Source organism: Lagenorhynchus albirostris, chromosome 6, assembly GCF_949774975.1.
Source record: "Lagenorhynchus albirostris chromosome 6, mLagAlb1.1, whole genome shotgun sequence".
NCBI classification, from domain to species: Eukaryota; Metazoa; Chordata; class Mammalia; order Artiodactyla; family Delphinidae; genus Lagenorhynchus; species Lagenorhynchus albirostris.
The window spans coordinates 54548107-54570280 of NC_083100.1; the positions used below are offsets into that span (position 1 = coordinate 54548107).

Below are 22174 nucleotides of genomic sequence, written 5' to 3' on the forward strand. Positions count from 1 at the left end.
CAGAAGCCAAACTGATCATATAAAAAGTAAGAAAGACTCAAATAAAAGTAACTCTGTGGCCTTCATTTAAAAATCTTTCTTTTCACAATGCAGGAAGAACACATGTGGGGAAAAAATGTTGTAATAACTTCTCTTTCTTCTGATGTTTTACTTTCTTAGAAAAACCAAGCCCACCCGAAAAACTTGGAGTAACAAGTGTATCCAAAGATAGTGTTTCCCTGGCCTGGTTGAAGCCAGAACATGATGGTGGAAGCAGAATTGTACATTATGTCATTGAAGCACTAGAAAAAGGACAGAAAAATTGGGTGAGATGTGCAGTGGTAAAGTCAACCCATCATGTCATTTCTGGTCTGAGGGAGAATTCTGAATACTTTTTCCGGGTGTTTGCTGAAAATCAAGCTGGTCTGAGTGACCCAAGAGAGCTTCTGCTTCCTGTCCTTGTAAAGGAGCAGCTAGGTATGTCTAATTTTATGCAGAAGCAAAATTTGAAATTACTTGCATTGACTTAAGTTAATTTGCAATAAAACGTTTTTCACCTTCACCTTCCATATTCTTATTTTTCAGAACCACCTGAAATTGACATGAAGAACTTCCCAAGTCATACCGTCTATGTTAGATCTGGTTCAAACCTTAAAGTTGATATTCCAATTTCTGGAAAACCACTGCCCAAAGTGACCTTATCAAGAGATGGCGTCCCGCTGAAAGCAACCATGAGATTTAACACTGAAATTACTGCTGAGAACCTGACCATCAATCTCAAAGAAAGCATTGCTGCTGATGCTGGAAGATATGAGATCACTGCTGCCAACTCCAGTGGAACAACCAAAGCTTTCATTAACATCATCATACTGGACAGGCCTGGTCCCGCAACTGGCCCTGTTGTGATTAGTGATGTAACTGAAGAGAGCGTGACTCTCAAATGGGAGCCACCTAAGTATGATGGTGGAAGTCAGGTTACCAATTACATTGTACTCAAGAGAGAGACAAGTACTGCAGTATGGACTGAAGTGTCTGCGACAGTTGCAAGAACCATGATTAAGGTCATGAAGCTGACCAAAGGAGAAGAATACCAATTCCGCATCAAGGCAGAAAACCGCTTTGGCATCAGTGATCACATAGATTCGGCTTGTGTGGTTGTCAAACTACCATACAGTAAGTTGTCAAACTTTTCAAAGATCCCAGGTTTCCATATACATAAATGTTTTAAATGTCTGTATTAACCTGTGGGATTTCTCTCTTTTGTAGCAACACCTGGACCGCCATCTACACCATGGGTCACTAAAGTCACTCGAGAAAGTATCACCGTGGGCTGGCATGAACCAGTGTCCAATGGAGGCAGCGCAGTTATAGGCTATCACCTGGAAATGAAAGACAGAAACACTATCTTATGGCAGAAAGCCAACAAAATGGTCATCCGCACCACTCACTTCACAGTCACAACCATCAGTGCTGGACTTGTCTATGAATTCAGGGTGTATGCAGAAAATGCTGCTGGTATTGGAAAACCCAGCCATCCTTCAGAACCAGTCCTAGCCATTGATGCCTGCGGTATGTATTTGTCATTAGAAGGACAGTTCTCACTACTTAAAAATGCAAACCTTCTTTCTGCAAAGCAAAATAATGTTGAAATAAGTGCCACTAATCTGCTTCCTGTCATTACCACAGAACCCCCAAGAAATGTCCGTATCACTGATGTTTCAAAGAACTCTGTCAACCTTTCATGGCAACAACCAGCTTATGATGGAGGAAGCAAGATTACAGGTTACATTGTTGAGAGACGAGACCTTCCAGATGGCAGATGGGCCAAGGCCAGCTTCACCAACGTTACCGAGACTCAACTCACTGTCTCTGGCTTGACTCAGAATTCCCAGTATGAATTCCGTGTCTTTGCTAGAAATGCTATCGGTTCCATCAGCAATCCGTCCGAGGTTGCAGGCCCCATTACATGCATCGATTCTTATGGTAAGCATTTTTAGCAGTTTGAATCCCGACAGCAATTTAACTCAGTATTTTGTCTTACTTTTGTGGTCCTAATCTGTGGGATAACTTTTACTATGTACGTTGTTAGATTTTTAGAAGAAATTATGAATTAGCTGTGAGTCGTAGGAAAATTCCATAACCCCTCCAGGCCTCTTGACGTAACTGTAAAACATGAGATTTGGACTACAGGATACCTAAAGGGCTTTCTGACTTCAACCTTTTATGATGCTTTGATTACATGAGTTGGTGTTTTCACTCTTCTATTTAAAATTTTCAGCATCAATAATTAAGACCATGGTTGAATGCCCAGAGAATATTCCTCTGAAATAAGTGAAAGACTAAACAGAGGCATTAATGATGATAATATTAGCAGCAGCTAACATTTACTGGGTACTTTCCATGAATTCTCTCCCCTAGTTCTAACAGCCTTAAGATAAGCCCATTTTACAGAAGAGAAACTGAGGTTTAGAGCACTTATATAACTTCCCCAACATCAAGCAGCTCATTAACAATAGGGTGGGTATTCAAACAGACAGACTCCAGAATTCTCTCTACATGGCTGTCAGTCCAAAATACACATACTTGACCATTCTGGAAACTAAGTGGCACATTCAACTCAACAGTGCTTTGAAAATTAAAATTTCATGAGAGTTAGGTACCCTGCGACACTTTTTCTAAAAGTCCCCATTTTCAAGGATGGTATCTGGGCAAAAGTATCCACTCCCATCCTCATGCGGAGAATCCCAGGGCTTCTCTTTATGAACCAGGCTTTGTAGACACTGAGTCAGTATTTGTGAGACTGTGAAGCAAGTCAAATTAATTCTGTTTCTCAAAAATTTTAAGCAGCCTGGCAGAAAATCAGTCCAGGGAAGTTTACAGCTCTGTGAGTAGATAATTCAGAATTCAAGGGTCTGATGTGAAATGCCCCCACTTGGATACCAGCGAACTGGGAAGGGAAAAATAAAAAGAATCAGAGGTAGTCAGAGGAAGGAGAACTAGAATAAAAGAAAACATATAATTCAGCTTCTGCAACGATGCTCTCACTGCCATATCCCATTGCATCACTGGAATAAAACACCTGATAGATGTTAAAATACATTTCAAAGGCATTTAAGTCCCTGTGCAATTAGTGCAGTGTCACTGGGGTACAGAGCTTACTCACAGTCCTTCTTCCCCATCTGTGATAAAAGAGTGGCTTGTAAAATTAAATGTAAAATATAAATAGTATTAGAACTACTTCGTGTGTATTATTTAATAAAGGCCAGTGAGCTTACTTTGAAGTTGCTGCAATTATTCATTTCATCCTTGTGATTTTCTAAATATTTCTCACCTGTTTTTCTTGAAGGTGGACCCGTAATTGATTTGCCTCTAGAATATACAGAAGTTGTCAAATACAGAGCAGGTACATCTGTGAAGCTCAGAGCTGGCATTTCTGGCAAACCTGAGCCTACCATTGAGTGGTATAAAGATGATAAAGAGTTACAAACCAGTGCACTGGTGTGTGTCGAAAATACCACTGACCTTGCAGCTATACTCATCAAAGATGCAACTCGCCTTAACAGTGGAAGCTATGAATTAAAACTAAGGAATGCCATAGGCTCAGCCTCAGCCACCATCAGAGTGCAGATCCTTGGTAGGTGGTGAATACGGGCCCACATCATATTTTGTTTGCCTAAAACTTAATAATTTTAAATTAGAAGCCTTTTAAAATTTACTAATATACCATTTTGTTTTTTCATTCACAGACAAACCAGGACCTCCAGGTGGACCAATTGAATTTAAGACCGTCACTGCTACAAAGATAACTCTTCTCTGGCAGCCTCCAGCGGATGATGGCGGTGCAAAAGTCACTCACTACATCGTGGAAAAGCGTGAGACAAGCCGCGTCGTGTGGTCTATGGTGTCTGAAAATTTGGAAGAGTACATCATTACGACCACCAAAATTATCAAAGGAAATGAATACATCTTCCGGGTTCGCGCTGTGAACAAATACGGAATTGGTGATGCACTGGAATCTCACCCAGTGGTAGCAAAGAATGCATTTGGTGAGACATGATTTCATTAGAAAACTAAAATCAAATACTTGAAAATTTAAAAATAAATATAAACTGGGAATTCCCTGGTGGTCCAGTGGTTAGGACTTGGCACTTTCACTGCCGAGGCACGGATTCGATCCCCGGTTGGGGAACTAAGATCCCTCAAGCCATGCAACGCAGCCAATAAATACATACATACATACATACATACTATTCTGCTAGCTTATGAATATGTTTTCAGAGCTTGATTGACTTTTATTTTCTTGTTCATCATATTGCTTCTCATTATCATCCTTTTCACCAGGTAGAAAGTATAATAAATGAAACTAATATTCTTAGATAGGATTTGAAGATTAAAAGGTAGAATTTATCAGTAATGTTGATCCTTTGAACTCATTTTCCTCTTCCTTTCTAAACAGTCACACCTGGGCCTCCAAGTGTGCCAGAGGTGACAAAGATAACCAAGAATTCGATGACTGTTGTCTGGAACAGGCCAGTTGCAGATGGTGGTAGTGACATAAGCGGCTATTTCCTTGAGAAACGAGACAAGAAGAGTCTGGGATGGTTTAAAGTCCTAAAGGAGACTATCCGTGACACCAGACAGAAAGTGACAGGACTCACGGAACACAGTGACTATCAATACCGAGTTTGTGCTGTAAATGCTGCTGGACAGGGTCCATTTTCTGAACCATCTGACTTTTACAAAGCTGCTGATCCTATTGGTAAGTGTGGTGTCTTCACCTATGTCTTCTTTCATGTCACCAAACTGTACACGGTTATGTAATTACGGTACTGTGATTGGCCATGCCAGATCCTCCAGGCCCACCGGCTAAGATAAGAATTGAAGATTCAACTAAATCATCCATCACTCTTGGCTGGAGTAAACCGGTCTATGATGGGGGCAGTGCTGTTACTGGATATGTTGTTGGCATGAGACAAGGAGAGGAAGAGGAATGGACTGTTGTCTCTACAAAAGGAGAGGTCAGAACTACAGAGTATGTGGTATCTAACCTGAAACCTGGAGTCAATTACTACTTCCAGGTATCCGCTGTAAACTGTGCCGGACAAGGGGAACCTATAGAAATGACTGAACCCGTACAGGCCAAAGATATACTTGGTACGTACCTACTGGTATGATTGTGTTTTTATTTTTTTAATAGAGGAAATCACTCATTTCCTTGCTTTAAAATTCATTGTATATGCCCATTTTATGTCTACAGAGGAACCAGAGATCGACCTAGATGTGGCTTTCAGGACCTCCATTATAGCTAAAGCCGGTGAAGACGTACAAGTGTTGATTCCCTTCAAAGGCAGACCTCCACCTACTGTCACATGGAGAAAAGACGAGAAGAATCTTGGCAGTGATGCCAGATACAGCATTCAAAACACTGATTCATCTTCATTACTCACTATTCCTCAAGTCACTCGCAATGATACGGGCAAATATATTCTCACAATAGAAAATGGCGTTGGTCAGCCAACGTCTTCAACTGTGAGCGTTAAAGTGCTTGATACACCAGCTGCCTGCCAGAAACTACAGATTAAACATGTTTCTCGAGGCACAGTCACACTGCTCTGGGAGTCTCCTCTCATTGACGGAGGATCTCCCATAATTAACTACATCATTGAGAAGAAAGATGCCACCAAGAGAACATGGTCTTCAGTGTCACACAAGTGTTCTAGCACATCCTTTAAGGTAACAGATTTGTCAGAGAAAACTCCATTCTTCTTCAGAGTTCTTGCAGAAAATGAAATTGGAATCGGGGAACCCTGTGAAACTACACAGCCAGTGAAGGCTGCCGAAGTACCAGCTCCTATACGCGATCTCTCAGTGAAAGACTCAACAAAAACATCTGTTACCCTGAGCTGGACCAAGCCTGACTTTGATGGTGGTAGTGTCATCACAGATTATACTGTGGAAAGGAAAGGTGAAGGCGAACAAACATGGTCACATGCTGGCGTAAGTAAGACATGTGAAATTGAGGTTAGCCAACTCAAGGAACATTCAGTCCTGGAATTCAGAGTGTCTGCCAGAAATGAGAAAGGACTGAGTGATGGCGTCACTATTGGGCCAATTACAGTGAAAGAACTTGTAATTCCGCCGCAAGTTGACCTGTCAGAAATCCCTGGGGCACAAGTCACTGTGAGAATTGGGCATAATGTGCACCTCGAGTTACCTTATAAAGGAAAACCCAAACCATCTATCAGTTGGCTGAAAGACAGTCTGCCGTTGAAAGAAAGCGAACGTGTTCGTTTGAGTAAAACTGAAAACAAACTTACTTTGAGTATTAAGAATGCAAAGAAGGAGGATGGAGGGAAATACACCATTATTCTCGATAACGCAGTTTGTCGTAACTCATTTCCCATTACAATCATCACACTTGGCCCACCATCAAAGCCCAAAGGGCCCATTCGATTTGATGAAATCAAGGCTGACAGTGTCATCATATCATGGGATGTGCCCGATGATGATGGAGGAGGAGAAATTACCTGTTACAGCATTGAGAAGCGAGAAGCTTCACAAACTAATTGGAAGATGGTGTGTTCCAGTGTTGCCCGGACAACTTTCAAAGTTCCTAATCTAGTCAAAGATGCTGAATACCAGTTTAGAGTTAGGGCAGAAAACAGATATGGAGTCAGCCAGCCACTTGACTCAAACATCATTGTGGCAAAACACCAGTTCAGGATTCCTGGCCCCCCAGGAAAGCCAGTTACATACAATGTGACTTCTGATGGCATGTCCCTAACTTGGGATGCTCCAGTTTATGATGGGGGTTCAGAAGTTACTGGATACCATGTTGAAAAGAAAGAAAGAAATAGCATCCTGTGGCAAAGAATTAACATATCACCAATATCTGCAAGAGAACATAGAGCTACTGGACTAATGGAAGGCCTGGATTACCAGTTCCGTGTATACGCTGAAAATTCTGCCGGCCTAAGCTCACCTAGTGACCCAAGCAAATTTACCTTAGCTGTTTCCCCAGTAGGTAAGTGACTGAGGATTATTCAAATATATTTAATTCCGCAACTGAATGTGTTAGTGACAACTCAAACACTGCTTTTCTTCCACGTATCACCTTCTCACATATTTCCTAGTCACTAGAGAGCTGGTCAGGTAAAGCAAGGGGGATGATTTTAAATCAGTCTAAAAGAGCAATTTAAAATTCTTTTTTTAAAGCCTCTGATACAAAAAAAATTGCAATTAATGGCTAAAATGAGTTTGGGGGATTTATTTATTTTCCTTCCACTGAAGATTAAGAGTTGATTACAGAAATAACGATGCCTTTAACTTGCATCTAATTTATAGACCCACCTGGCACTCCTGACTACATTGATGTCACCCGGGAAACCATCACTCTGAAATGGAACCCACCACTGCGTGATGGAGGCAGTAAGATTGTCGCCTACAACATCGAGAAACGGCAAGGGAGCGATCGCTGGACCAGATGCAACTTTAGTGATGTCAGCGAATGCCAGTACACGGCAACAGGACTTAGTCCTGGGGATCGATATGAGTTCAGAATACTTGCAAGAAATGCTGTTGGAACCATAAGCCCGCCCTCACAGTCTTCTGGCGTTATTATGACAAGGGACGAAAATGGTAAGCATTTACAACCAATTTCCAATGTAACTAAGAGCATTCACATTTTTAAAAATATATATATATATATTTGGGGGGGGGCTGGTCTATAAAAATGGGAAGAGAAACAACGTTTCATACAGATTACCAAAGGTTGTTAGGTGGATGAATTCGATTTTCTACCTTTCAGATGAAGAGAAGAAAAAAATGTAATTAGCATCAATTCTTTTTACCACGTCTATTATTTCATTTCCATATAAATAGCATGCAAGTGGGAATGAGTTTTTAGCTTTGTGATTTCAGTCATTTATAATAAATGAAGAAAAAAAGGTCCCAAGAATAACTGTCCCTCTCGACTGAAGTTACTAAAACACAACACAGGTCCAACAGCACAATTATCACCTTGCCTGAGTGCAGCTGATGGCCCCACACAGGAACTTGTTTGAATATGCAGCAGTATTAGGAAGTAAATGATCCGTAAATGTTTCATTTCTCTTTTTACAAATGGAAATGCAAGATTAATAACATGACAGATATAACAAAGGCGATAACCTAATAATATGCAAATGTTTAACCCCATAGTCTAAATTCTCAACTATCAATCCTTTCAAAATAGCCTTTGGTATAAGCATTACCCTTTCAGGCTTTATGATATGGTGCTAATGAAAAACATGCTTATTTAAGTCTTTATTAAGCCAAACTAATGCATATTGTCTCTTTCTTTTATAGTTGCACCAATTGTAGAGTTTGGCCCTGAGTACTTTGATGGTGTCACTATTAAGTCTGGAGAGAGCCTTAGAATTAAAGCTTTGGTGCAAGGACGGCCAGTACCTCGAGTAACTTGGTTCAAAGATGGAGAAGAAATTGAGAAGAGGATGAATATGGAAATAACCGATGTCCTTGGATCCACCAGCCTCTTTGTTAGAGATGCTACTCGGGACCATCGTGGTGTATACACAGTGGAAGCCAAAAATGCATCTGGCTCCACAAAAGCAGAAATTACAGTGAAAGTACAAGGTACTCATAAAATAGCTTCTTAATCTTACAATGTACAGGACTTGGATTAAAGACATGCCTGATTGCATTTTAATGGACAAGGAGAAAGAAACTAACTCTGGAACCTTTTTCTTACAGATACACCAGGAAAACCAGTTGGGCCAATAAGATTCACCAGTATAACTGGCGAGAAGATGACCTTGTGGTGGGATGCTCCACTCAATGACGGCTGTGCTCCCGTATCGCACTACATCATTGAAAAACGGGAAACCAGCCGACTTGCTTGGGCGCTAATTGAGGATAATTGTGAAGCCCTCAGCTATACCGCCACTAAACTAATAACTGGCAATGAATACCAATTCCGTATTTCTGCAGTCAACAAGTTTGGTGTTGGCAGGCCACTGGATTCTGACCCAGTGGTTGCTCAAATACAGTACAGTAAGCGACCGTTTTTACTAAGTGGTACTATGTCATAAGGTTAACTTCCAAGCAAATGTGTCTAATTGGTTTATTTCTTTCTTTGTTTTCATTTTACAGCTATTCCCGATTCCCCTGGCACTCCAGAACCTAGTAATGTAACAGGCAACAGCATTACCCTGACATGGGCAAGGCCAGAATCAGATGGTGGCAGTGAAATTCAACAGTACATCCTTGAAAGGAGAGAAAAGAAAAGCACACGATGGGTGAAAGTCATCAGCAAACGACCAATCTCTGAGACAAGATTCAAAGTCACCAGTCTGACAGAGGGCAATGAGTATGAATTCCATGTCATGGCTGAAAATGCTGCAGGAGTAGGACCTGCAAGTGGTATCTCAAGACTAATCAAATGTAGAGAGCCAGTCAACCCACCAAGTGCTCCCACTGTGGTCAAAGTGACAGACACATCAAAGACAACTGTGAGCTTAGAATGGTCTAAGCCAGTGTTTGACGGAGGGATGGAGATAATTGGGTATATTATTGAAATGTGCAAAGCTGACTTAGGCGACTGGCACAAGGTGAATGCAGAAGGATGGGTGAAAACAAGATATACAGTTACTGATCTACAAGCAGGTGCAGAATACAAATTCCGGGTTAGCGCTGTCAATGGTGCTGGAAAAGGAGACAGCTGTGAAGTGACCGGCACCATTAAAGCAGTTGACCGATTATCAGCTCCTGAGTTAGACATCGATGCCAACTTCAAGCAGACTCATATTGTGAGAGCTGGGGCCAGTATTCGCCTCTTCATTGCCTATCAGGGTAGACCGACTCCGACAGCCGTGTGGAGCAAACCTGACTCTAACCTTAGCATTCGGGCTGATATCCATACAACAGACTCCTTCAGCACCCTCACCGTGGAAAACTGCAACCGAAACGACGCAGGGAAATATACCCTTACTGTGGAAAACAACAGCGGTAGTAAGTCAATCACATTCACCGTAAAGGTGCTAGACTCTCCAGGCCCACCTGGCCCAATTACCTTCAAGGATGTGACCCGGGGATCTGTTACATTGATGTGGGATGCCCCTCTCCTTGATGGGGGTGCCCGAATCCATCACTACGTGGTAGAGAAACGAGAAGCCAGTCGCCGTAGTTGGCAGGTAGTCAGTGAAAAATGCACTCGTCAGATCCTCAAGGTCAACGACCTGGTAGAAGGCGTTCCATACTATTTCCGTGTTTCTGCAGAAAATGAGTATGGTGTTGGTGAACCCTATGAAATGCCAGAACCAATGGTAGCCACAGAACAGCCTGCTCCACCAAAGAGACTTGATGTCATTGACACAAGCAAATCCTCTGTGGTCTTAGCTTGGCTTAAACCTGACCATGATGGAGGCAGCCGCATCTCTGGCTACCTGCTCGAAATGAGACAAAAGGGATCTGACTTCTGGGTTGAAGCTGGTCACACCAAACAGCTGACTTTCACGGTGGAGCACCTCACTGAGAACACTGAATATGAATTCCGCGTGAAGGCCAAGAATGATGCTGGCTACAGTGAACCCAGGGAAGCCTTCTCTTCTGTCATCATCAAGGAGCCTCAAATTGAGCCCACAGCTGATCTCACTGGAATTACCAATCAGCTCATAACTTGCAAAGCAGGCAGCACGTTTACCATTGACGTGCCAATCAGTGGTCGTCCCACCCCCAAAGTAACATGGAAGCTTGAAGAAATGAGACTTAAGGAGACAGATCGAGTGAGTATCACAACAACAAAAGACAGAACCACCCTGTCTGTAAAGGACAGCATGAGAGGTGACTCTGGAAGGTACTTCCTGACCCTGGAAAATACAGCTGGTGTCAAAACATTTACCATCACAGTTGTGGTCATTGGAAGGCCAGGTCCAGTAACTGGCCCCATTGAAGTCTCATCTGTCTCAGCTGAATCATGCATCCTGTCATGGGCTGAACCTAAAGATGATGGAGGCACCGATATTACTAATTACATAGTTGAAAAGCGTGAGTCAGGTACAACAGCTTGGCAGCTTGTCAATTCCAGCGTCAAGCGCACTCAGATTAAAGTCACTCATCTCACAAAATACATGGAATATTCTTTCCGTGTCAGTTCAGAGAACAGATTTGGTGTCAGCAAGCCTCTGGAATCAGCACCAATCGTTGCTGAGCATCCATTTGGTAAGAAAAATAAAAATCGTACTTCCAAGTCTCTATTATAGTTAAATATTTCCCCTGAATTTTATAAAACTGTATTCATATTTGATACCTTTGCTTATATTTAGTCCCACCAAGTGCACCTACCAGACCTGAGGTCTACCATGTGTCTGCCAATACCATGTCTATTCGCTGGGAAGAACCCTATCATGATGGTGGCAGTAAAGTCATCGGCTACTGGGTTGAGAAGAAAGAACGTAACACCATTCTTTGGGTGAAAGAAAACAAACTGCCATGCTTAGAGTGCAACTACAAAGTGACCAGTTTGGTAGAAGGACTGGAATATCAGTTCAGAACGTACGCACTCAATGCCGCAGGAGTTAGCAAAGCCAGTGAAGCATCAAGACCTATGATGGCTCAAAACCCAGTTGGTAGGTATCAGAATTTAAGGGTACATTTGTTTATCACCGTCATCACCATCATCGTCATCATTATTGGTACTAGCAAAATTCAGAGTTGCATTTAACCTTATTTTTGCATCCCTTCCAGATGCACCAGGAAGACCAGAGGTGACAGATGTCACCAGATCAACGGTGTCACTGATCTGGTCTGCCCCAGTGTATGATGGAGGCAGCAAGGTTGTAGGCTACATCATAGAGCGTAAGCCAGTCAGTGAAGTTGGAGATGGTCGCTGGCTCAAGTGCAACTACACCATTGTATCTGACAATTTCTTCACCATTACTGCTCTCAGTGAAGGAGACACTTATGAATTCCGTGTGTTGGCCAAGAATGCAGCAGGCGTAATTAGCAAAGGATCAGAATCTACAGGCCCCATCACCTGCCGAGATGAATACGGTAAAGAATAGTCAATGCTCTCCTTTTAAATTATCACAATTTCTGTAACAGTAAACTATCATATATTCATTCACATCTATTTTGCCTATGACAGCTCCACCCAAAGCCGAACTCGATGCCAGATTACAGGGTGATCTGGTTACCATCAGAGCAGGCTCGGATCTTGTTCTCGATGCTGCAGTTGGTGGCAAACCTGAACCCAAAATTATCTGGACCAAAGGGGACAAGGAACTAGATCTCTGTGAAAAAGTCTCTCTGCAGTACACTGGCAAACGAGCAACTGCTGTGATCAAGTTCTGTGACAGAAGTGACAGTGGAAGATACACTTTAACGGTGAAGAATGCCAGTGGGACCAAGGCCGTGTCTGTCGTGGTCAAAGTTCTCGGTAAGTACGTCAAATGATCTTTGATTTTCATAGCTTTCTCAAGCGTGGGCAGAAAGAAACACCTTCCTCATTGCTCGTCCTTACACCTGTTTCAGATTCCCCAGGCCCATGTGGAAAGCTCACCGTCAGCAGAGTAACAGAGGAGAAGTGCACTTTAGCCTGGAGCCTTCCTCAGGAAGATGGAGGTGCAGAAATAACTCACTACATCGTGGAAAGACGCGAGACTAGCAGACTCAACTGGGTGATTGTGGAAGGCGAATGCCCAACCCTATCCTATGTGGTTACCAGACTCATCAAGAACAACGAATACATATTCCGAGTGCGGGCAGTAAACAAATATGGCCCTGGTGTGCCTGTTGAATCAGAGCCCATTGTCGCCAGAAACTCCTTCAGTGAGTATTAACACTCAAACAGTTCAGCAGTTGAAATGTAATGGGATCAGGGAGAAGGGAGGACAGTCATAGCAATAGTGATTTTGTGCGATTCTGATCATCCTTTTATTTTCATAAAAATATAAATAGCTATTCCATCACAACCTGGCATACCTGAAGAAGTTGGGGCTGGCAAAGAGCATATCATCATTCAGTGGACAAAACCTGAATCTGACGGTGGCAACGAGATCAGCAACTATCTAGTAGACAAACGTGAGAAGAAGAGCTCGCGCTGGACGCGTGTGAACAAAGACCATGTGGTGTATGATACCAGGCTGAAGGTGACTGGCCTGATGGAAGGTTGTGATTACCAGTTCCGGGTGACCGCAGTAAATGCTGCTGGTAACAGCGAACCCAGCGAAGCTTCCAACTTTATCTCTTGCAGAGAACCATCATGTGAGTTCCAAGAATCATACATAACCCTAATGCCCAACAAAACCACATTACAAATAATTTTCCAACATGCCATTTCCAATAACTTGTAGAATTTGTGAATGGTCTAGAAAGTCATATGCTTATTAGAAGGATCTTAAATACAGCCTAAGACAGAAAACATTTCAACTACTACTTCTGTCAATAAGTTAGCAGTTACATTGCTAAAAACTGTTGCAGTATTTTCCAATCTGTGAAAAAAATAAACTATTCTACTACCAATATGAAAGGGATGTATTTTGCAAATCTTCCTAAGAATGGAGAGAATTTTGTTGTAATGATAATAACTACTGAAAAGAAAAAAAAGACAACATCTCTTTTAAGAGGCTTAGCAGAGCATAAAGCTTCTTGTATTTTAGTAAGCACCTAACAAAATAATTGTCACAAAAGCTTCAGAAATAAGTGGCAAATCCTTGTACAAAGTTTAAGCCCAAGAACTAAAAGCAATAAATCACTTGGATTGAATCGAGGAAGTAGAAGAAACTTATTCCTGTACTTATTAGCAATGTAGAGGTGACAAGTGATATTAACCCTGTTGAAAGCTGAGCAACTAAAGAAAAGTCCCTGAGAATGGGTACTGTCAGCAATGAGCTTAGCAGGACACAGCATAGCTAGCCAAAGTGGCCAGAAAGAAACATCTACCTTTCTAAAGAAGTTTAACTCTTAAAACAATAATAATAGTAATAATAGAGCATACAGTGCTATCCTGCAACGTCAGAAGAGCCTAGTTACAAAGAGTATCTTGGTGAGTGTGGACAAAGAAGAGTAATGCCTCAGTGAGTCTTGAAAACCAAAAATACAAATCTCAAGCTTCCTTATTTGTGTAATACCTGCATCCTTATTTTAAAATTTCATAGATACCCCTGGACCACCTTCTGCTCCGAGAGTTGTAGATACCACCAAACACAGCATTAGTTTAGCCTGGACCAAGCCCATGTATGACGGTGGCACTGACATCATAGGATATGTTCTTGAAATGCAAGAGAAGGACACTGACCAGTGGTACCGAGTGCATACCAAGACCACAATAAGAAATAATGAATTCACTGTGACAGACCTTAAGATGGGCCAGAAATACTCCTTCAGAGTCGCTGCTGTGAACGTGAAGGGCATGAGTGAATACAGCGAGTCAACTGCTGAAATTGAGCCCATGGAAAGACTAGGTATTTATGATATAAGGTTTTAGGTGAATTATTTTCTCATCACACCTGTTCATGAATTAATTAAGTTTTGACATTTACTTTCCAGAAATACCGGATCTTGAGCTTGCAGATGATTTAAAGAAGATTGTGACCATCAGAGCTGGGGCCTCGTTGCGGCTGATGGTGTCTGTATCTGGAAGACCACCACCCGTCATCACATGGAGCAAGAAGGGCATTGACCTTGCAAGCCGGGCGATCATTGACAACACTGAGAGTTACTCTTTACTTATTGTGGACAAAGTTAACCGGTATGATGCTGGAAAATACACCATTGAAGCTGAAAACCAATCTGGCAAGAAATCAGCAACTGTCCTTGTTAAAGTATATGGTAAGTATTTGTCTTAAAATCAACTATGCTGTGAGCAGATTCTTTAAAAAGATACACCTTGACCTCTGATTATCACCTCTCTAAAAGGAACTATGTTGAGTATATTTTCCTGCCCCCCAAAAAATCTATCAACCAATCAGGCAAACAGGAAGTATGGATCTTTCATTCTCTTGTTTTAGATACTCCTGGTCCCTGTGCTTCAGTGAAAGTTAAGGAAGTATCAAGAGATTCTGTGACCATTACTTGGGAAGTTCCCACAATTGATGGTGGAGCTCCTGTCAACAATTACATTATTGAGAAGCGTGAAGCTGCCATGAGAGCATTCAAAACAGTAACTACCAAATGCAGCAAGACGCTCTACAGAATTTCTGGACTTATAGAAGGAACCATGTACTATTTCAGAGTGCTGCCAGAAAATATTTATGGCATTGGAGAACCTCGTGAAACATCTGATGCAGTTCTGGTCTCAGAAGTACCTTTGGTGCCTGTGAAGCTAGAAGTTGTCGATGTCACCAAATCGACTGTTACCCTTGCCTGGGAAAAACCACTCTACGACGGTGGTAGCCGGCTCACTGGCTATGTTCTTGAGGCCTGCAAAGCTGGCACCGAGAGATGGATGAAGGTTGTCACCTTAAAACCCACAGTCCTAGAGCACACTGTTATTTCCTTAAATGAAGGTGAACAGTACTTATTTAGAGTAAGGGCACAAAATGAGAAAGGTGTGTCAGAACCAAGAGAGATCATCACAGCCGTGACTGTACAAGACCTCAGAGGTATGTACCAAATCAGCGAAATAACAATAATAGTAAAGGAAAGTGAAAGAAACATTCAGAATTCATGACACTCTGTCATTAGAAATAATACTTATGAATAAATGCCTACTTTTTCTCATAGTGTTGCCAGCAATCGATCTTTCTACAATGCCTCAAAAGACCATCCACGTCCCAGCCGGCAGACCAGTAGAGCTGGTGATACCAATTGCTGGTCGCCCACCTCCTGCTGCTTCCTGGTTCTTTGCTGGCTCTAAACTAAGAGAATCAGAGCGTGTCACAGTTGAAACTCATACTAAGGTAGCTAAATTAACCATTCGTGAAACCACTATCAGAGATACTGGAGACTATATACTTGAACTGAAGAATGCAACCGGAACTACTTCAGAGACCATTAAAGTTATCATTCTCGGTAAGGATGAGAGACCAAGACACAAGCAAGCTGTTGTTGTTTAGTCACCCAATTTTGATTTGAAGTGAAAATTAACCTCCGGGATTTCTTTTTTTTTTTTTCATAGACAAGCCTGGTCCACCAACTGGGCCTGTCAAGATTGAAGAAATTGATGCTACTTCAGTGACCATTTCCTGGGGACCGCCTGAACTGGATGGTGGTGCTCCACTGAGTGGCTACGTGGTAGAACAACGTGATGCCCATCGTCCAGGGTGGCTGCCAGTGTCTGAATCAGTGACTAGAACAACATTTAAGTTTACCAGACTCACTGAAGGAAACGAGTATGTGTTCCGTATCGCTGCGACAAACCGCTTCGGGATCGGCTCGTACTTGCAATCTGAGGTCATAGAATGTCGCAGCCTCATCAGTAAGTCCTGGACGCCCGCCCCCCACTCTCCCCACCTCTGATTCTAAATATTAACAAGAAGGAATTTATTCTTAATACACCCTTATGTAAGTAAAAATAGGTCACAAAGTTAATCCCAGGGTCTTTCCAAGGTTTCTAAACCTCCTTTTCTTGGAAGTTTTCAACATGGTTGGGGTTTTTTTTTTAATGGAAGGAAGAGAGGAGGGAGTTAGGGAAGGATGGATGGAAGGAAAGGGGGGAGGGAGGACTGGCTGTTACAGTGAGAAACAATACAGAATACATGCTTAATAAATGTTTATAAAATGGAAGAAAATGAGGAACAGCAAGAAAAGTACAAAAATGAAAACACGAGAAAAACAGTTGCAAGAGTCTTATATGTACCATTTTAAGATGGTATATACGAGACACACTTATACAAATGTACGAGTCTTCAATTTATTCATGGTGCCATGTTGTGTTTACCTCTGTCTTGCTGCAGATATTCCTGGACCTCCAGAAACATTACAGATATTTGATGTCTCACGTGAGGGCATGACACTTACTTGGTACCCACCAGAAGATGACGGTGGCTCCCAAGTGACTGGATATATTGTGGAGCGCAAAGAAGTGAGATCAGATCGATGGGTCCGTGTAAATAAAGTACCAGTGACGATGACACGGTACCGTTCCACTGGCCTTACTGAAGGCTTAGAATATGAACACCGTGTCACAGCCATTAACGTGAGAGGAACTGGAAAACCAAGCCGTCCTTCCAAACCCACCATTGCCATGGATCCAATTGGTAAATACCTTTTGTATAAGTTTATTGAGGTATAATTTAATGTGGTAACAGTCACCCTTCTGAAATATAGAATTCTATATGTTTTATATAACCACCACCACAATCAAAATATAGAATATTTCCAACAGCTCAAAAAGTTCAGTTGTGTCCTCTGTCATCAATCCCCTCCCCACTCCAACCCCGGGCAACTTTGGGCAAATAACTTTTTATATTCTTCTCTTGAGTCTATTTCTCCCGCTTTAAAATGGAACTCACAATACACACCCTATATCACAGTTAAAATTGTAAAGCAAGTTAATATTTCTGGAAGCACTTTAAAAACTGATGGTAAATGTAAGATAGTATTAGTGATTATAAACAAAGCACAAATAAGACAAAGGAAAAACCAAGAGCTTTAAGTAATGTTAACTGATTAAAATGAATTAAACATTTACAAAATGAAAAATATTCTACTGTTATAGTCCATGTTTCCACAACTCACTGAAATTGTTAGGTGGTGCATTCGATTTTCAACTTTGCAGAAACTTTAACAAGTATGTTGTTGTCTTATTCTTATTCCCAGCTCCTCCAGGAAAGCCACAAAACCCAAGAGTTACTGATACAACAAGGACATCAGTCTCCCTGGCCTGGAGTGTTCCAGAAGATGAAGGAGGATCTAAAGTCACAGGCTACTTGATCGAAATGCAAAAAGTTGATCAATATGAATGGACCAAATGCAACACCACCCCAACCAAGATTCGGGAGTATACTCTCACACACCTACCTCAGGGCGCTGAATACAGATTCCGTGTCCTAGCTTGTAACGCTGGTGGACCTGGGGAGCCCGCTGAGGTACCAGGAACAGTCAAAGTCACGGAAATGCTTGGTAAGACATATGATCATTTACTTTCTGCTGTAATTGCCTTAAGACTTATTTCCTACACCCGCCTCCCAAAATGCTAATTGTAACCCTACCTTTCTTCCCAGAATATCCTGACTATGAACTTGATGAAAGATACCAGGAAGGTATCTGTGTAAGACAAGGTGGGGTCATCAGACTTACCATACCAATCAAAGGAAAACCATTCCCAATATGTAAATGGACCAAGGAAGGCCAAGATATTAGTAAGCGTGCCATGATTGCAACCTCTGAAACTCACACTGAGCTTGTAATCAAAGAAGCAGACAGGGATGATTCTGGCACTTACGACCTGGTTCTGGAAAACAAATGTGGCAAGAAGGCTGTCTACATCAAGGTCAGGGTGATAGGAAGTCCCAACACTCCAGAAGGACCACTTGAATATGACGACATACAAGCTCGCTCTGTAAGGGTCAGTTGGAGACCCCCTGCCGATGATGGTGGTGCTGACATCTTAGGCTACATCCTCGAGAGACGAGAAGTGCCTAAAGCCGCCTGGTACACCATCGACTCCAGAGTCCGAGGTACATCTCTGGTTGTAAAAGGCCTCAAAGAAAATGTGGAGTACCATTTCCGTGTTTCAGCAGAAAACCAGTTTGGAATAAGCAAACCCTTGAAATCTGAGGAACCAGTCATACCAAAAACACCACTGAGTAAGTGCTCTTCCAACCATAACACTGTAAAAATCCTCTCAGTGCTCTTTTGTTTCGAAAGGAAAGCCACCAGCTTACAAGAGTTGGGACTGCATTCTAACACATGTGTTTTCCACTTACATTCCTAGACCCTCCCGAGCCTCCAAGCAATCCCCCAGAAGTACTAGATGTGACCAAGAGTTCTGTCAGCCTGTCCTGGTCCCGGCCCAGAGACGATGGTGGTTCTCGGGTCACAGGCTACTACATTGAACGCAAGGAGACATCAACTGACAAGTGGGTCAGACACAACAAGACTCAGATCACCACCACAATGTACACCATCACCGGGCTTGTTCCCGATGCGGAATATCAGTTCCGCATCATCGCACAGAATGACGTTGGCCTAAGCGAGACCAGCCCTGCTTCTGAACCAGTTGTTTGCAAAGATCCATTTGGTAAGGAAAGAGTTTCCAAAGGGGTTAGAATCAGAGAGGCAAACCACCTTTGCTGTTTTTCTTTTACTTCAGCAGGAAAGCTGATTTCCTTTTCAACTGTTTTCAAATATTTCAGATAAGCCAAGCCAACCTGGAGAACTCGAGATTCTTTCAATATCCAAAGACAGCGTCACTCTACAATGGGAGAAACCTGAATGCGATGGTGGCAAAGAAATCCTTGGATACTGGGTTGAATATAGACAATCTGGAGACAGTGCCTGGAAGAAGAGCAGTAAGGACCGCATCAAGGACAGGCAATTCACAATAGGGGGTTTGCTGGAAGCTACGGAGTATGAATTCAGGGTTTTTGCTGAGAATGAGACAGGGCTGAGCAGACCTCGAAGAACCGCTATGTCTGTAAAGACGAAACTAACATGTAAGTAGCCATTAGTTCTCTGCTTATGGTTTACAAACTGAGCAACATGTTAAGGCTAATTCTTCCTCTGGACTAAGTAGATCTCCAGAAAGCTTTACTGGAGAGCAAGTGTTTGGAAAGAAATCACTCACTCTGGCATATGCACACACAGGGAATAGTTGATGCTTCTAGAGGAAGTCATTCCAAGCACATAACCTCAGCAGTGAACTGTTAGGTGCAGTGAACTGATTCCTAAAGCAATTTCTCCCTTGAATACAATGGTGGTTTTTTTTAATACTCCTAGTAAGACTTGAAGGGTCAACAAATGTACCCCACTTCAGTGAACCTAAGTAAGGGCAAATCTACAGATTTATAGAGAACTAATATTTCCCCAAAACCCTATACATTGTTAATGCCTCCCGATCATAAAAAGTCACTCTACATAATAATATGATGATGGGCTCATTGAATCTCTACTTTCCAGATGATCCTCCAGTCACTGTGAAGCCTTTTTAAGAATTAGACTCATATGTAAATAATGGTGTCTAATGAAGTATTAGTCAATAGGATGAATTCATTCCTGATATACAAGGACAGAGGATTATAGATTCAGTAGTAACAATAATGCATTAATGTTATCTTTCATACCCTTCAGCTGGAGAGGCCCCAGGAGTACGCAAAGAAATGATGGATGTCACCACCAAACTGGGTGAAGCTGCTCAACTCTCATGCCAGATTGTTGGAAGGCCTCTACCAGACATTAAATGGTACCGATTTGGTAAGGAGCTGATACAAAGCCGCAAGTACAAAATGTCTTCAGATGGACGCACACATACTCTAACAGTAATGACCGAGGAACAAGAAGATGAAGGCGTTTATACCTGCATAGCTACCAATGAGGTTGGAGAAGTAGAATCCAGTAGTAAGCTTCTCCTGCAAGCAACGCCACAATTCCATCCCGGTTACCCACTGAAAGAGAAGTATTACGGTGCTGTGGGGTCAACGCTTCGACTTCACGTTACATACATTGGCCGTCCAGTACCTGCCATCACTTGGTTCCATGGCCAGAAACGTTTGCAAAACTCAGAAAACATTGCTATTGAAAACACTGAGCAGTATACTCATCTCGTCATGAAGAATATCCAACGTAAGACTCACGCTGGGAAATACAAAGTTCAGCTCAGTAATGTCCTTGGAACGGTGGATGCCATCCTTGATGTGGAAATACAAGGTATTTTATTTTCATTTTCAGTGGTTTTGTTGTTGTTTTTAAAGAAAAAAGAAAAATATCCTGGGAGACACACTACAGAAACCACTCCAATTGTATTTTCTCCCAACAGATAAACCAGACAAACCTACAGGACCAATTGTGATTGAAGCTCTATTGAAGAACTCTGTGGTGATCAGCTGGAAACCACCTGCAGATGACGGAGGCTCCTGGATCACCAATTATGTGGTAGAGAAATGTGAGGCCAAGGAAGGGGCTGAATGGCAATTGGTGTCTTCAGCCATCTCAGTGACAACCTGTAGAATTGTGAACCTCACAGAAAATGCTGGGTATTACTTCCGGGTTTCGGCTCAGAACACGTTTGGCATCAGTGACCCTCTAGAAGTCTCCTCAGTTGTGATCATTAAGAGTCCATTTGGTGAGTACAACCTCTACAGTCTTCCTATGGCAAAATTCCATCTGTATGTGAAACTTTTTTTTTAAACAGAAATAACTTTTGAAAGGAGATAGCAAAGATTCAGCTAAAGTACAAGTGCCTTTTATCTCACTTAAATTGAATTTTTGCTTATCTAAAAGGGCACATGTATACCCCATCCCCTTTTTCTCTAAAAACGAACTTTGTGTTGCAGTAAGTTTCTCAGCATAAAGTAACCAATTTCATTTTTCTGGATTAGTTATTCTTAATAGAACTTTGGGTTCATAACATTTTATTTTTTATAAAATAAGCTCTTCATAAAGCTGTTTGTTTCACCCCATGAGTCAAATGCTTTTTGTTTTAAACAGAAAAGCCAGGTGCTCCTGGCAAACCAACTATTGCTGCTGTCACAAAAGATTCTTGTGTTGTGGCCTGGAAGCCACCTGCCAGTGATGGAGGGGCAAAGATTAGAAATTACTACCTTGAGAAGCGTGAGAAGAAGCAGAACAAGTGGATTGCTGTGACAACAGATGAAATTCGAGAAACCGTCTTTTCAGTGCAAAACCTTATTGAAGGTCTTGAATATGAGTTCCGTGTGAAATGTGAAAACCTAGGTGGGGAAAGCGAATGGAGTGAAATATCAGAACCTGTCATTCCCAAATCTGATGTCCCAATTCAGGCACCACACTTTAAAGAGGAACTGAGAAATCTAAATGTCAGATATCAGAGCAATGCTACTTTGGTCTGCAAAGTGACTGGTCATCCAAAACCAATTGTGAAATGGTACAGACAAGGCAAAGAAATCATCGCAGATGGATTAAAGTACAGGATTCAAGAGTTTAAGGGTGGCTACCACCAGCTCATCATTGCAAGCGTCACAGATGATGATGCCACAGTTTACCAAGTCAGAGCTACCAACCAAGGAGGGTCTGTGTCTGGCACTGCCTCCTTGGAAGTAGAAGGTAAAGACAAATCAGC

At 42.1% G+C, this 22174-nt stretch overlaps 1 protein-coding gene across 19 annotated transcripts in view; it reads left to right on the forward strand.

The window, feature by feature from the left end:
• The window catches only part of TTN (titin), a 287195-nt gene that overhangs the window by 254946 nt on the left and 10075 nt on the right, over positions 1-22174 (forward strand). For all 19 annotated transcript variants that reach the window (XM_060152562.1, XM_060152541.1, XM_060152543.1 and 16 more), the window contains 31 exons: positions 160-456; positions 565-1152; positions 1246-1548; positions 1666-1962; positions 3326-3613; positions 3726-4025; positions 4436-4738; positions 4828-5133; positions 5237-7003; positions 7324-7617; positions 8326-8613; positions 8731-9030; positions 9130-11196; positions 11301-11603; positions 11722-12027; positions 12122-12412; positions 12508-12804; positions 12934-13239; positions 14133-14438; positions 14524-14805; positions 14985-15578; positions 15700-15987; positions 16094-16393; positions 16872-17174; positions 17737-18039; positions 18141-18725; positions 18854-19159; positions 19275-19574; positions 20209-20784; positions 20894-21199; positions 21565-22158. In XM_060152562.1, the coding sequence (XP_060008545.1) occupies positions 160-456; positions 565-1152; positions 1246-1548; positions 1666-1962; positions 3326-3613; positions 3726-4025; positions 4436-4738; positions 4828-5133; positions 5237-7003; positions 7324-7617; positions 8326-8613; positions 8731-9030; positions 9130-11196; positions 11301-11603; positions 11722-12027; positions 12122-12412; positions 12508-12804; positions 12934-13239; positions 14133-14438; positions 14524-14805; positions 14985-15578; positions 15700-15987; positions 16094-16393; positions 16872-17174; positions 17737-18039; positions 18141-18725; positions 18854-19159; positions 19275-19574; positions 20209-20784; positions 20894-21199; positions 21565-22158 (13944 nt within the window). The remainder of the gene's footprint in view (positions 1-159; positions 457-564; positions 1153-1245; positions 1549-1665; positions 1963-3325; positions 3614-3725; positions 4026-4435; positions 4739-4827; positions 5134-5236; positions 7004-7323; positions 7618-8325; positions 8614-8730; positions 9031-9129; positions 11197-11300; positions 11604-11721; positions 12028-12121; positions 12413-12507; positions 12805-12933; positions 13240-14132; positions 14439-14523; positions 14806-14984; positions 15579-15699; positions 15988-16093; positions 16394-16871; positions 17175-17736; positions 18040-18140; positions 18726-18853; positions 19160-19274; positions 19575-20208; positions 20785-20893; positions 21200-21564; positions 22159-22174) is intronic.